Raw genomic sequence first — 15,689 nt, 5'->3', positions numbered from 1 at the left:
CTCCGTCCTTTCCCCCCAAGGGCCAGTGCAGGATTGTTCCCTAGCATCTCATCCAGTCCCAGGCAGGAAGCTTCCACCCCTCGCTGTTCAGTCTTCCCTGTGTCTCTCAGACTGAGCTATGCAGGTCCCCTCCCTCCCTCCTACTCACTGTTCAGCAGGCTCTCGGGCCCCTTCTGTGTGTCCAGGTTGGGCTGGTTCTGTTGGTTGTAAAATCGCAGCAGACACTGCTGGTTGCAGAAGTGTTTGATTTGCCCCCGCCAGTGGATGGTTTCCAGCAGCTTCCCCTGACGCTTGCAGGCATGGCACCGAGCTGCCTAAAGCCCGCATCAGCAGGAGAGAAACAACGAGTAACTAACCACACCCCCTCCGAGTGCAACACAACTCTCCAGTGAAGGGTGCACAGAGCAAGGTGCTGTGAGCTTCCCCGCAGCAGTGCCCTGCCAGTGCCAGCCGGGGACTCCAGCGGTGCGAACTTCTCACAGCAGCACTAGCCGCGGATCCAGCACTGTGAGCTTCCTCATGGCAGTGCTCTGGCAGGATCAGCTGGGGACTCCAGCTACATGAGCTTCCCCGAAGCAGTGTCCCGTCATTGCCAGGCAGGGCTCCAGCAGTGCCAGGTTCTCCGCAGCAGTGCCAGCCAGACTCCAGCAGTGTGAACTTCCTCAGTGCAATGCCCACTTATCTGGGTGCCGTGCCCACCACAGCACTTAGCACAAGCTGCCGGTGCCAATACTGACCTTGAAGTACCAGAGCAAGTATTTGCTTTTGCAGTCTTCACTACAGAAGTCCCAGGTGCTGCCCTCCAGCTGCTCGGTGACCGCCCGCTGGCAGGTCTGAGAACAGTAGGTGCAGGTGATGCAGCACAGGCCCAGGTTCTTGGTGAAATCCTGTTTGTAAAGAAGCACACACCCTGCGGAGAAACAATAGGAGTGAAACCTTCCCAGGACGCACTGGGGGCCTCCCTGACCCAAACACGACCAGAATCCAGGTTTGCGGAGACAACAGAGCACACGCAACACACTGCAGGGAACAATCCAGCACTGGCCCCTGGGGCTGGGATAAGATGGGACCTCATGGGGACTTGCCATCTCTCACCTCCATGCTTCTAGGAAGAGTCTGACTCCAACCTCCTGTGTGCAGGAACCCAGCAGGCAGGGCAAGGCCAGGTCAGGCCAGCCCAGACGCAAGAGCGTAGAAGTGCATGATGACAGGAGGAGCGGAGCTGCCATCTGCTGTCTCCCCAGCCCCCAGAGAGAGAAAAGCTGTGAGAAAGCCCTCCCCAAGGACACAATGAACGGTAAAGATCTTGCCCTAGGGCCTGGCTGGACAGCAAGCCATCCCCACAACTGTCCTCCCTTCACTGCATGGCAAGGCTCTCGCCCCAGGGCCTGGCTAAGTCAGTCTCCCCTCTGTTCCTCTCCATGCTCTCTTCTCCTCCCCCAGCATGGGCTGGCATGGGGGCTCTGCCTTTCCCATGCCTTCCTCATGTACCTTCACTGCAGAAGTTCTTCTCCACTCCAGAGAAGCGGATCTTCTCGTGCAGCAGCTTCTCCTGCTTGCAGTGCTCGCACTGAGACACCACCCCACGCAGCCGCTTGAAGTCCTCGCAGCAGTCCTTGCAGCAGAACTGATACACCTTGTCCTGCCAAAGACACCGCCGCTGGTCAGCCAGCCCGCCAGGAGCTCCCCACGCTTGTCAGGGAAGCAAGAGCGACGCTGCGGGGCTCGGCCAGCTCCCCAGCCCAGGGCACAGGGTTTGGCAGAAGCCATCTCCTCCTGCCCTTCTCGCATCCTGCTAAACATCAGGAGCACAGCACTCAGGGCACGGTCTCCAGGCACATCACAGCAGTTAAGGCATTCAGAGCAGTGGTGCAGCAGGAGTTCTGCTTTGAGACGGGAGATGAAGGAGCCCTGCAGTCCTCACATCCTCCTGGGGAAAGTCCTCACCTGCCAATCTAGGATCTCCGGCTTCCCACTGAATAGGTTGTGGCAGTAATGGCAGTTGAGATGGATCCCACCTTCCGGGCTGGTGCGCTGCAGGAGACAGACACAGCTGATGGGGGACAGGCACACAGACGGCAGTGAGCACCCACTGCACACTGCCACCACCTCCTGCATGCTCCACTGCTCACATCAGCCCATCTACCCCTGCTCAGACCTGCACTTGCTGCCACTGCCAATGGCTCACAGTCAGTCTATCAGGTCATGTCTCAAGCTCCTCAAGAATCTGTTCTCCAGGAATTTTGCTTCATTTCCAGTGCACTGGGTCCAGCTCTTCTCAGGGCACAAGCTTTCAAGCTGCTACCCTCCTGGATTTGAAAACATTCAGAGATGGGAGCTCCACCATCTCTTGAGGATTTCTCTGGAAGACCTTGAGCCACAGGTGCTTGGGTTTTATTTTCAGGGTAAAGCAACTCAGAGAATTCGAGCATCATGATCCCACCTTCCTCTGCCATTGTCCACAAGGAAACATTCATTAGTAAAGTCATCTTCCTGGTTTGCTCTCTGATCATGCCAGAGGAGGAGCTCTGTGAGTGCCTCAGGACTTGTGTTGTCCAAGCCCCAGGGTCACTTTTCTGTTTTTTTTTCAGCATGCTTACAATTTTTCTTCAATGCTGATGATAAAGACATTGGATAAACATCCTTCCTATCTGTGCCACATTCTAGGTAGCTCTTCTGCTCCCTAGACCACAATTTTTAACTTCCCCACACTCAGCTGTGCTCAGCCAAGAAGGTCTTGGCCTGGGTCACCAATGGTATGGCCAGCAGGAGAAGGGCAGGGATTGTGCCCCTGTGGGCACTGGTGAGGCCACACCTCAGTTTTGGGGTGCTCACTCAAAGAAGGACATTGAGGAGCTGGAGCAGGTCCAGAGAAGGACAACAAAGCTGGGGAAGGATCTGGGGAGCAGGGCTGGAGAGGAGAAGCTAAGGGAACTGGGGGTGTTTAGTGTGGAGAAGAGGAGTCTGAGGGGAAACTTCATTGCTCTCTACAGCTGCCTGAAAGGAAGCTGCAGTGAGGTGGGGGTTGGGCTCTTCTCCTTAGTCTCAGGTGATAGAAGGAGAAGAAATGGCCTGAGATTGTGCCAGGGAAGGGATAGGTTGGAGATGAGGAAAAATGTCTTTGCTACAAGAGTGGTCAGGGATTGGAACAGGCTGCCCAGGGAGGTGGTGGAGTCCCCATCCCTGGAGGGGTTCAAGAAGTGTGGAAACATAGCACTTCAGGTCATGGTTCAGTAGGCATGATGGTGTTGAGTTGATGGTTGGACTGGATGATCTCAGAGGCCTTTTTCCAACCTCAATGATTCTGTGACTCTCTGCTTGTACTTGCAGTAACTTACTGATTCCTCCCCTCTGTGGCAGCAAACTGTGATGCTCACACTGAATGGTTTATCTGCTGTAATCCCAGAGCCTTTTCAAACCCCTCCCTTTCCCAGGTGCCCACACACCTCCTGACTGAGGCTGACAGGATCTGTGTGAGCACACAGTAAGGGGAACCAATCTTGGCAAGCAATCCAATTGCTTTGCTTTCTGCTGAGGTCATGGCAGTCACAGGAACCACCCCGCCTGACCACTTTTTGTTTCATCTGCCATGTTTTATCAGTCTTACTCTGATTTTATCACCAGGTGCCTGACGAAGGTGTTGAAGTCCTTGGGTTTACCACTGATCCTCAAGAAGACATCTTGAAACCCTCTCTTCAGTCTTTTCTCTTTGACAAGTGTGTTCTGAGATCTGCCAGCAAGATGGTTCCTAATCCAGGTTATGCAGGGCTTTGCTCATACCGACTTTACATGGGAATGACTCAAGTGATCTGAGTTAGGTGAAGTTCCTTGGAAGCACTGCATCCATTTTTAATAACAGTAGAAAGGAGGATTTGGGGAACTTCCAACCTGTCAGTCTCACCTCTGTGCCTGAGAAGATCACAGAACAAATGTTCCTAGAAGTTCTGCTAAGGGGCAAGCAAAACTGGGAAATGATTTCAGACAGCCAGCATGGCTTCACCAAGGGCCTCACCAACCTGGTGGCCTTTTGTGGTGCAGTGAGTACTTCAGTGACCAAGGGAAGAGCTATGGATATCACCTCTCTGGACTTCTGTAAGGCCACATCCCCCACAACATCCTTCTCTCTAAACTGGAATGATGTGGATTTGATAAATGAACTGTTTGGTGGATAAGGAATTGATTGGGTGATCACATCCAGAGGGTGGTGCTCATCAGGTCATTGTCCAGATGGAGAACTGTGAAAAGTGGTGTCCTGCAGCAGTCTGCCCTGGGACCAGTGCTGTTTAATGTCCTCATCAATACTATAGACAGTGGGATTAAGTGCACCCTCTGCAGGTTTGCAGATGACATCAAGCTGAGTGGTGCATCTGACATACCTGAAGGATGGGTGTCATCCAATGGGACCTGGACAAGCTTGAGAAGCAGACCCCTGTAAACCTCATGAGGCTTCACAAGGCCAAGTGCAAGGTCCTCCACCTGAGCCAGGGCAGCTCCCAGTATCAGTTCAGGCTGGGGGATGAAGGGATTGAGAGCAGCCCTGTGGAGAAGGACTTAGGAGCACTAGTGGAAGAAAAGCTGGACAGGAGCCTGCAGGTATGCTCGCAGCCCATGGGACCAACCATGTCTTGGGCTGCACCAAAAGAAATGTGGCCAGCAGGTCAAGGGAGGTGATTCTCCTCCTCTGCTCCACTCTGGTGAGACCCCACCTGGAATAATGTGTCCAGCTTTGAAGTCTTCAGCACAAGAAAGACATGAACCTGTAAGAGCTGGTCCAGAGGAGGGCCATAAAATGATATGAGGGATGGAACAGATCTCCTCTGAAAAAAGGCTGAGAGTTGGGGTTGTGCAGCCTGGAGAAGACAAGGCTCCAGGAAGACCTTAGAGCTGCATTTTGAGGGGCTTGTAAGAAAGCTGAGGGTAGACTTTTTAGTAGGGCCTGTTGTGACAGGACAAGGGGTGATGGTTTTCAACTGAAGAAGGGCAGATTTAGACTAGACAAGGAAGACATTTTTATAATGAGGGTGGTGGTGCACTGGAGCAGGTTGCCCAGAGAGGTGGTAGATGCCCCATGCCTGGCAATATTCAAGGCCAGGTTGAATGGGGCTCTGAGCAATATGGTGGGGTTGAGAATGTGCCTGCTCATTGCAAGGGGCTTGGACTAGATGAACTTTAAAGGTCCCTTCCAACCCAAACCGTTCTACGATTCTATGAATCAAGTCTTACAAAGTCTACAACTGTAAAAACTCTACAGTTACCCTCCCAACACCATCTGCCATCTCAGGATCATTTATAAGCCCAAGGATTTACTGAGAAAAAAAAAAAAAAGAAAAAGGGAAAAGTCAACCCACTCAAAAAACCCACCAAAAACACCCAAAAAACCCCCAACAACAACCCCCCCCCGCCCCCGAAACCCCACCAAAACCCAAACCCCACAAACCAAACCAACACAAAAACAAGAGAAAAACAGCCCCCAGACAACATGCTGCAGCTGCCAGTAACTAACTCTACCTCTAGGTTCTCTATGTGTTCCCTGCTGGCCAAGGCATGCCATAGCCTAAGCCTCTCAGTTCCTCCTGGCTATGGCTTTGCTCCTGGACAGCTGCACAAAACTGATGTTCTTCTGGTTGCTTTTGACTAGCACAAGTATCGCACTCGTGCTGAAACTTCACGTCAGGAGATTAAAAACCACAAGTCAAGCCTTTCAGGATTATTATACATGAGGTATCCAGGCCTGCTGGTTGTAAGTTTGCAGACAATACATCCAAGATGAGTTGTGTTTCTCAGTGACACCTGCTTCAGGTCCACTAGCAGGTGCCTACTGTGCTAGCTTACACGCTGTCGCCTGTGCCCTCATGTAAGGCCACTACATCCCAAAGCACTCATGCAGCACAGCTCTGTGCTGCACTCCTGCTGGGCACAACCTCATAGGCAGGAGTGAATTGTAGCCCACCTTATCCCAACAGAGAAAGAAGAGACAGGGTGAAGACTGAGTTCTTGGCAAGTAAAGTCACTGCAGCTCCTGTGCTCCAGCAAAGACTTTCTTACAGCCCCTCACTGAGGAGCTTGAGGAAAGTGGAGCCCCTGCTGGCTGTGCAAGGAGGCAGGAGCCCTATTGCCCACCCCAGCACGAAGGGTGTTTCAGTACCTGGAATTTGGTCCAGCAGCTGGGGCTGCAGAACTGGTAGACAACCCGGTCTGTCTTGTTGTAATAGCAGGGCTCAGATAAACTCTTTCTGCAGAAGCTGCAGGGTCTAGGGGGACCTGAAGAAACAAATAGGAATTGGTGAAGGCAGCAGCACAGGATGTGCAACTGGATTCTGAGGATGGAATGCAAGCTACTCACTCATCCTCACTCTGTCAAGCTACTATCAAAAAGCAAAGGACAGGAACACCAGGAAACTAGAAGCACTGGATTCTGCTAGGACAGAAGTGTTAAACATGGATGGAGAGCAGAGTGGTTCAAGGAAGTGACCCTGGCTCTACAGGAATTTGTCCAAACAGGCTGCAGTACTTGCACCAGAGCCCATGCTCTTTCCTTGGTACTCTGTGCATTGGAAAGGGCAATGCCAGCACAGCACTACAACTGTTTCCTGCATTCTCCAGAGTAGCAAGGGATACTACCCCTCAGCATCACGATGTCTGTGTGCTGCAGGGGCTCCTCCCTCTCCAAACCTCCTTCCACATCTCACTGGACTGCTCCCCAGACAAGCAGTTCCCCAGACATGCCTTCTTTCCAGCCTCATCCACAAGCAATAATTAGTACCTAGAAAGGAGAGTGGAGAGGTGACAGATTCCCTGCAGATAGGTGCTCTTACCAACCAAGCCTGACTGCTTCACTTTGTGGGAGGTAGTGCAGCAAATGGAGCAGAAGAGGCCCATCTTGCCACTTCGATCCACGTTGGGCAGCATGTCAAAGTTCTTGCACAGCGTCTTGCACCACACACAGGGGTAGACCCGAGTGTTCTTCTGCAAATACAGAGCAGAACAGAGCTGCCAGGGAGATCACCACAGCCACTGAGCTCTGATCCTCATATCCCACCCCACTACTGTACCCACTGCAAGGCAGCTCTCCTGCAGGGAACACCTGATGCCAGAGCCAGGCTCAATCTGCAGGTTCAGGTGGTGGTAGCAAAGAAAGGCTACCTTCAGTACCTCACCTTGTTTCAAGGGTACACTAGCAGGAATACAGAGCTTGGAAATCCCATCAGGACCCTTAAGTAAAGCCTGCTCAGGCCAGAGAAACATGTAGCCACCCAAAAGAAGCCAACCCATGCTAACTGCATACTCCAGAGTCACTGCACAGTCCAGCTTATTGACTGCCTGACCCACGCTTGTGTTTGAGATGGGCCCCACATGGAATACATAAAATCTGTTTGCCTGCTCCAAAGTTTCTCCACAGCAATCCTTAAATGTTTTGCCACCAACAAAACTCAAGATGATTCAAGTCATCTGCCCTATTCCACATTGAGCAAAGGAGCTCTGTGCCCACAGAGGCCCCCCACCCTAGGCAGCTGACTCCACACACCTTCTTGTAACTGTTGAGACAGGCAGAGTTGCAGAAGCGTTTTTGCTGGCCCTCGTGAAAGAGGTACTCCAGGGGAAAGCCCTTGTTGTAGATATAAAGTCCACAGTTGTCACAGCAATTGGTTTTCAGCCCCTTGGTGGCCCGGAACTTGGTGAAGCAGGCATCGCTGCAGATGCGGTGAACCACATTCCCATTGCTGACTTCGTGTTGGATCTGCAGTGACATCATTACTGTCACTCCTCCACATCACCATGTGCCTCCTAACGTGCATGGCCATGGGGCACAGGTATTAAACCCAGGCCTCAAGCAAGTGCCACACTGGAAGCTGGTGTGGACTCAGGCTGGCCTCCCTCGCCAGAAGTCAGCAGAGCAATGAGGAAAGCAAAGTGGCAGGAAGCAAGGAGCTTCAGGGAGGGGAGGAGCAGAAGCTTTATTTCTTCTGCGGGGGTAAGAGCTGGTTCACGGTAACAAGGGACGACCCTGGGAGTGAGCTCAAGCCAGCTCAGGGGCTGAGGCCTCATGCTATGGGAAAACCTGGCAAACACCTTGTGATGGCCCAAGGCAGGGCCTAGTGCTACAGGTCACAAGCACCTAATCCAGGACATGGGAAGCACCAAGGATTTGTTCACCTCGCCAGGTTTGTGGCAGACACTGCAGCGGTTGGTGTCCAAGGCATCTGCAGACTGAGGTGTTGGCCTGTGCTGCTGGGCCTCATAGAGGGAGAGGCAGACAGAGGTGCAGAACTCGTGGAAAGAGCCTCCTGAACCAATCTGGGCGACGACAGAGTCCTTGGTGTTCCAGATCTCCCTAGGAATCAGAAGAAGCACATGTTAGTGCAGGGACACACCAGCTCTGCCACGGGGAGACAGGATGGCACGCTGCAATGCACAGGGCATTCTGTGTTCCCAAAGGCTGGAAAGAGCAGCTTCTGTCCCCGCCCAGAGGTGATGTGACTGAAGACGGAGCATGTGGGAGGCTGTTTCGAGGGGGAGCTGGGATACAGGGCACTGAGCTTTGGCACAGGCAGGGAAAGGCAATAATGTGAAGGGGGTGTAGGGAGCGGGTAATGTGCAGTGTGTGAAGGAAGCCAAGGGGCAGAAGCTGGCAGCAGGCAGGAGTGATGTGGATGCACTGAAAAGGTCACACACAGAGGGATGGCCACTGCCAGAAGGAGCAGGCCTGTGAGGAAGGCAAACTGGTTTGGAAGCAGAGGAGCACAGAGGGCAGGGGAACGGACACCCACTTTTTACAGAAGGTGCAGAGCTTCTTGCCAGGTGGTTTCTTTGAGAAGGTGGTGAGGCAGGAGCTGGAGCAGAAGAGCTGAGGGAGCCCTTTACGCTGGTAGGCGGTCTGGCCCTTCTGCAGCGGGGCGCGGCAGTTGGCGCAGGTCATCTTGGTGAGGGTGGCGCGGGCGGCTCGCTGCGCCACCTGCGAGCGCAGGGACATGCGCGTGGAGCGCCGCGTGCGGAAGGGAACGAAGTCCTCGTCGTTGGGGTCATCCACCATGGCGTCAGAGTCCTCGTCGGAGACGGGAACTGCAGGGCAGCACAGAGAGATGCACAGAAACACCTCGTGAGGAGCTGAGAGAGAAATCTCTGCCGTGAGACACCTGCCTGGGCTTTCTGGGTCACCTGCTTTGTACCTGTCTGGGTGGAACGACAAAGGAACCTTTAAAAGACATTCTGCTGGAACTGGAGAGGAGTCAGAAAGCTTTGATCTAAACTGAGCTTAAGAACAATTCCTCTCCAGGAAGCCATGATTGCCGAAGTTGAGCAGAAGCCTAAAGTGTGCAGACAATCTTCCTCAAACCAGGAGACCTTAAAGGGAACAAGTTGGATCAACGGCCCCCAGCACAGGCTGCGCAGGCAGGCAATGACAGAGCCCCACAGAGATACTAGGGGATGGCAAGGTGACACTCAACATCTCAAACAACAGAGACTTCTGTGGGAAAAGCTCCCAAATGCAACCTTCCTTCAGACAGCCTGCTGCCATAGAGACAAAGGCAAAAAGCTTCTGGCTGAGGAGATGGAAGATGGATTTCCTTTGGGAAACCCCCAAGTCTCATCCAGGGGAACCTGGCCAACCCCCAGATCTCATCCTATTATTTGATGCACGGTGTCTATACACCACTGAAAAATACCACAGCCCACCCTTCAACCTTTGTGCCCTCAGAAAGCAAGGCAAGCACCCCAGAAGGAAGATTCACAGGGTGAAGGTACCTGGCCTGTGTAAGAGGAATGCCTGCACAGAAGCTCCAGAGTTCCCCTCACACTTGCACTGTGAGCCACCTGCCCCCAGCAGGCCCTGGCCAGCCCCAGTTACTCACTGCTCTCAGAGGAGTTCACAGTTTCAGGCCTGGCAGCTTCTGATCTTCTGGCTCGTTCACTTCTTTTCTGCTCCTAGAAGACATTCAGGAAATACTTAGGCTAACCATCTGCTGGGACAATCATGGATAAATATTCCAGCTAATGATGCAGTTCCAGCTTCTGGGATTTGCTTTCCCAATAATCAGGCTAAAAATGGGTATCACCCATGGACACCTGACCAGAGCTGGCAGGATGAGGGAGAGGGAATATAGGCTTATGAGAAAGACATTCCAGATGGGGGTAGCACAGACACACTGGAGCAACAGTGGCAGTGCACAGGCATCCCTCTGTCACAGGAGACACATAGACTCCTTCCCAGACAGTCAGTATCCCTCACAGAGCTTGACAAGAGCCAGCCACCCTCTCTGGTCCTGCAGCATACCTACTTGACTGCATTCTCCTCACCTTCTCAATAGGTAGCTCACTTCCTTTCCCAGACAGGCCTTCTCCTGGAACAGAAGCACAGAAGAAGCTTGCATCTAACATCCTGCTTTTCTCCAACAGAAAAGGACAAGTGTTCTTCAAATGCAGCCACCCTTTAGGTCAGTCTGCACAACAAGCATCAGGCAGTCCTGGCTAACAAGCAGTTCTGCTGGTGATCAGACACAGGAAAGCTCCTATACTCACCACCTCCCTGCATGGGGCAGGTATGATTCCAGCTGCTTCTTACGAAGACTGGACACATCCTAAGGATGGCCAGCCTCAGCAAAGGGACTCTCTCCATTGGAAACACCTTCTGCTGGTGACCCTCACCTCCCATGAGGAAGAGTATGAGCTAAGCTGATGCACTTCTATGGCTCTATCAGGGAAGTTCCTAACTGACATAACCATTGAGAATGCTTATTTCAGCCTGGAGAAAAGAAGGGGAGATCTTCTCACTCTCTGCAACTCCCTGAAAGGAGGCTGGAGTGAGGTGGAGGTTGGTCTCTTCTCTCAAGTAGCAAGGATGAAAAGAAACGGCTTCAAGTTGCATCAGGGAAGGTTTTGTTTGGACATTAGGAACAATTTCTTCCCCAAGAGGGTTGTCAAGCCCTTGAACAAGCAACCCAGAGCAGGGGTGGAGCCACCATCCCTGGAGGGATTTAAAAGCAGCACAGATGTGATGCCAAGGAGCACGGTGGCAACCTGGCAGTGTTAATGGAACCATCCTAAGTGATTCTAGGATTTTATGAAAATCAAAGTTAAACTTAGGAAAGACAGAGTAAGAGCTTGTGGCCACCAAGGGAGCAGCTTTCAGAGTATTATTCCCTGTAAGCAAGATGCTTTCCCCAAGTCTGGCCCACCAGCAGTGCTGACGGTTTCCATAGCAGTGGATGCTGGGGAAGGTTGGAGCACAGAACAGACTCCAGCTCAAGCAGTGTGCAGTATGCTGACCTCCAGAGCAAGATGAAGTGCAGTTCTGCAGAGACAACAACCTACCTGGTGGTGGTGAGGCCTCCTGTGCTTTCAGTGCACTACTTCCTTTAAGCAAGTTGTTCCCACCATCATCCCCTTCCTCTGCCTGGTTTTCCTCTGTGGACTCAGAAGGGGCAGCGCTGTTGTCTGGATTCAGTTCCACCTCTGCTTCCCCTGCCATCCCCTCCCTCTGCATGGATGAGCTTTTCCTTGTGGCCTTCAACCTTGTCTTCTTTGTCTGTTTAAGACTGAGCTGGGAAGGGGGCATGGGTGGACTTGAAGATTGTGCTGCAATTTCTTCTGTGGCTGGGGCACTACGGAGGTCCCTGGAGTCAGGAACAGGCTGTTGGGGTGACTTAGGGGCTTTGTCATGAGACAGTGCAGGAATAGCAGCAGCACCATCTTCTTTTAGGCCCCCAGAATCATTTTTTGGTGCATCCTCCCCTTCTTTCCATGTTTCTGGAACAAAGGCTTCTCTAGAGAGAGAAGAGGAGTCCATCAGTCCATCCTCCACATCCTGACCCTCTGATTTATCTAGCTCCACCAAGTCAGCAGTTTTACCCAAGTCATCTAAGACATCAGCTTTCTCAAGCACCTCCAGGACACTAGGTTTATCTAGCATGAAGTCCTTTGATTTGTTTAGTTCAGACAGGCTGTCTGCTTTCACTAGAAGGTCCAAGTCCCCATCTGCACTCATCTGCTTGGATTGATTCCAGTCAGAGGGCTGAAGAACTGAAGCTTCCTGGGTAGAAGCTGTTTGGGAGCCCAGGAGACCTTCCCCAAACTCCACGTCAGCAGGGAGATCACCAATAAGTGGTTTGTCAGGCAAGGACAGGGGGTCCAAACTTCCTGAAAATTCACTGGAATCCATTTAGAAGATGACAACTAGAAATGAGAGAGAGACTTCCAAGTCAATGAAAATTAGTCTAACACAGCACATGAATTTTCATTCTTCTGAACACTGCTGGAGTGAAACAAGGCCCAGGAACACCACTAGCCATAACCAGGATCCCAGCAGGTCAATCACATCTGTTCATGAGGTTACAACTCTAAAGCCAAACAGCTGCAGCAGGACACAGCAGTTCAGGACAGCAAACCTCTGGGGACTCTGCAGCCTTCACGCACCTCGGCACAGCACAACAACCAGGCTTGCTTATGCCAAGTGACACAGTGGGGTATCAAAAAGGACTCTAGTACCAATTCAGGAGGCTTCACACAGCTCTTCTGCCCTTTCCCTGCTTTCCTCTCTATCTCATCAGACCCAAATAATGTCATCTGTCCTTTCTCCTGATTGATGCTAGTGGAACTAGCACTCTTTAATACCTCTTGTCTTAAACAGAGGCATAAAGAACTCCTTACAGCCCTGCAGCCTGTGCCTCGAACGAGACGCGGGATGACAAGCTGCATGATTGCTGTCAGAGGACAGATATAAACCACGTCATGGCTCAACTACAGCTACAGCATAGCCCCAAGTGTATGTGGGCTAATATTCAGACACAGGACAACTGGAAAAGCGTAAGTTAGAACTAGGAACAACTCCAGGCTGTAGCAAAAGAAAGGCACTAAAGCCCACAATGTTAAAAGCAGTCATAAGAGAAAGAACAAGTAGTAAAGTAGACGTGAGCTTGCAACGTGGAGTCAGGAAAAGAGACCAGTGTGACTTTGCACACTTGCACAGGAAGATGTGATGCTGACTGCTAACATCAGAGGGACAAAGTTACAGCCCAGGTCCTCACGGTCAACATTATCACAAGACAGATGGGGCACGATTGAGATGAGGCAAGTAAGCATTGGCTAAAAGTGAAGAACACTCCCTCAAAGAGCTAATGGTTGACAAACAAGAAGAGGGAAAGGGAGAAGGAGTCTGCAAGTGGAGAGGCAGAGTAATACTCAAAGTAGCATCACATCCCCAAACCAGGTTGTAGACAGACACTACAAGGAAGGCACTAGAATCAGAAGATGTGGCACCAAAATCTCATTAGAATAATTCTACATTTGACCTGTTTTAACCCCTGAAGCAGAAGATTTACCCTGCCTATTGAGGCTCACTATGGGCATAACTCAGCTACGTCAGTGAAGGAGGAAGCCTGAAATAACTTCCCTGGTAGTGACAGATTAATTGTCTCATTATACCCTGCCTTCTGAAAAGATAACCAAGAGTCACTCACAAAGGGTTTACTCAGAACTGAACAGGACATAGCTGGACAGGTAACACTCAACTTCTGAAACTCCTGTAAGCAGGAATCTGGAAAACCATACCCTACAATGGGAGTTCAAAGTCACTGACCCCTTACTTTATCTAACAACACAGAAACATTTTGTGTTTCACAGGGGCTGGTCAGCACAGTTCACACAATCACAAACAGCAACTAAACCAGATGTAACCTTCAGAGATGCTCAGCAAGCTTCACCACTGAAGACTTGGGTGATTCCATTTAAGAATGAGCCAATTCCAAAGCAACACAGGAGCCAATATGTGTTTCAAAGTGTCTGACAGAAAGAAGAACGAAGTGAAACAAAGACATCTGAAAGGATCTAAAGATCTGAAGCAGTGAGAATCCTACCAAGATGGCAAACATGTTTGTTCTGCTGCTCAAAATACAAACAATGCCTCCTTCTCAAAGACATCCCCCACCCAGACTCCCAGACAGACAGCAGACCTTACAACAACATGCAGCAGAAAGGTCAAGCCTCAGATGAGTAAGGAAAGCTTATTTGTAGCTCTACTGACCAGGACTAATACTCTCCTCAAATTCACCTTCAGCCACTCTGCACATGTCTGCAATGAACCACAGAGGTGATACTCCTACAGTATTTGCCACTCTCAGCTGGCCTAGTCTTTGCTTGGTAGAAAGAGAGTCTGGGAGCGTAAGAAATCCATTTGGGCATTCCCTGAGTGCTAGAAACAATCAGCCTACAAAGAGGCCAGGCTACTCCTGCTTTACAAACAGGCCCAAAGCAACAGGTTTGCATAGTGTGTTCCTGAACACTGCTCTCAAGCACTGGGCATGAGCATTACCATGCAAGACAAGACTGCCAGATTTCGTGACGGTAACACTGACCTGCAGAACTGTATTCAAGATGACAAGTACTCTGCAGATGGAGTACACTCTGAACTACCAGGATATGGTTAGGGCAGGCATGCAGACCTTCCTGCAGACCCAAGAGCGTGCAGTGAAGACCACTCACTTGCATGTTCTGGTTGGAAGCTCAGTGCTTGCCCTGTGTGTTCAGGTTCTGCCCACTTTCATCAGCTGCCTTTGGATCCCTCCAGCAGAACAGCTCAGGTGCTCAGGAGAATGATCCAGAACCAAGCTAAGGAGAGCTGCAGTCTGTCAAATAAAGGAACTGTGAATTCAAATGTCCTGTTCCTGTTTATACCAAGAATGAATATCACAGATGGCCAGGATGGAAAGGACCCCAAGGATGCTCTGCTCCAGCCTTTCTGGGTGACAGTGCAGTTGCCATGAGCTGGCTCAGCAACCTGGCAAGCTGAGTCTCAAACTGCCCAGTGCAGGGCACTCCACTGCTGCCCCTGGGAGATGATTCCAGTGTCTGACTGTGCTCATGGGGAAAAATTGTCTTCTGGAATCCAATGGGAATGTCCCCAGAAGTAACTTGCCCCCATCACCCCTTGTCTGTTCCATGGCACTCCTTGTGTAAGAAACATAACTAACAGGACGTTCCTCTTCAGCCTGCCCTCCAATCGAGTGGCAATCAGCTGCTGAAGACCTGCTGAAGAGCTGCACTGAGGCTGTCACTGTCACTGTTAGGAGTTCATGCTGAGCAAATTCTCTACAGTCTCACAGTATCCCTAAGGTTGGAAGAGACCTCGAGGATCATCGAGTCCAACCTGTCACCACAGACCTCAGGACTAGACCATGGCACCAAGTGCCACATCCAATCCCCTCTTGAACACCTCCAGGGATGGTGACTCCACCACCTCCCTGGGCAGCACATCCCAATGATGAACGACTCGCTCGGTGAAGAACTTTCTCCTCACCTTGAGTCTAAACCTCCCCTGGCACAGCTTGAGAGTGTGTCCTCTTGTTCTGGTGCTGGTTGCAGCCTAACCCCCTTTTGAATCAATTTATACCTTGAGCCTTCAAAAATTCCAGTGGCAATCCATCCTGCAGCCAAACACTGTGTTTTTCAAAGTATATTCCTTTTGTTTATTTCAACCCTGCTGCAGCAGAGCCCCATGACAAGGTGATACAGAGCAGATGAGTGAGGACTTCTAATGCATTCCTAAGAATCTGGACAAGCTGATGAAGTTAGAGATGAAGTTGGCCCCAAGAAAGTGATGCTGACAAGCGGTTTGAGTGAGAAAGCAAGGAATGCCTCTACCCATTGCTGCAGTTCTGTTTCCCTGACAATGAAGTCTTTACAGTGGCTTTCAACTG

The 15,689-nt window shown here is 51.2% G+C and overlaps 1 protein-coding gene across 3 annotated transcripts in view; it reads right to left on the bottom strand.

The window, feature by feature from the left end:
• ZMYM3 (zinc finger MYM-type containing 3) overlaps window positions 1-15,689 on the bottom strand; it is a 37,736-nt gene that overhangs the window by 13,207 nt on the left and 8,840 nt on the right. For 2 of the 3 annotated variants that reach the window (XM_054169305.1, XM_054169306.1), the window contains exons 2-13: window positions 11,311-12,171; window positions 10,297-10,340; window positions 9,852-9,924; window positions 8,769-9,060; window positions 8,155-8,332; window positions 7,526-7,738; window positions 6,816-6,966; window positions 6,146-6,261; window positions 1,948-2,034; window positions 1,492-1,642; window positions 738-910; window positions 149-314 (exon numbers count right to left, since the gene is read on the bottom strand). In XM_054169305.1, the coding sequence (XP_054025280.1) occupies window positions 149-314; window positions 738-910; window positions 1,492-1,642; window positions 1,948-2,034; window positions 6,146-6,261; window positions 6,816-6,966; window positions 7,526-7,738; window positions 8,155-8,332; window positions 8,769-9,060; window positions 9,852-9,924; window positions 10,297-10,340; window positions 11,311-12,157 (2,491 nt within the window). In that variant the 5' untranslated portion in view covers window positions 12,158-12,171. The remainder of the gene's footprint in view (window positions 1-148; window positions 315-737; window positions 911-1,491; window positions 1,643-1,947; window positions 2,035-6,145; window positions 6,262-6,815; window positions 6,967-7,525; window positions 7,739-8,154; window positions 8,333-8,768; window positions 9,061-9,851; window positions 9,925-10,296; window positions 10,341-11,310; window positions 12,172-15,689) is intronic. The other variant, XM_054169307.1, reaches the window with a different exon arrangement.

The sequence above is a fragment of the Dryobates pubescens genome, chromosome 18, assembly GCF_014839835.1.
Source record: "Dryobates pubescens isolate bDryPub1 chromosome 18, bDryPub1.pri, whole genome shotgun sequence".
Taxonomy (NCBI): Eukaryota; Metazoa; Chordata; class Aves; order Piciformes; family Picidae; genus Dryobates; species Dryobates pubescens.
The sequence above is the reverse complement of the archived record's forward strand: the minus strand, read 5'-3'. Positions and strand labels throughout refer to the sequence as shown.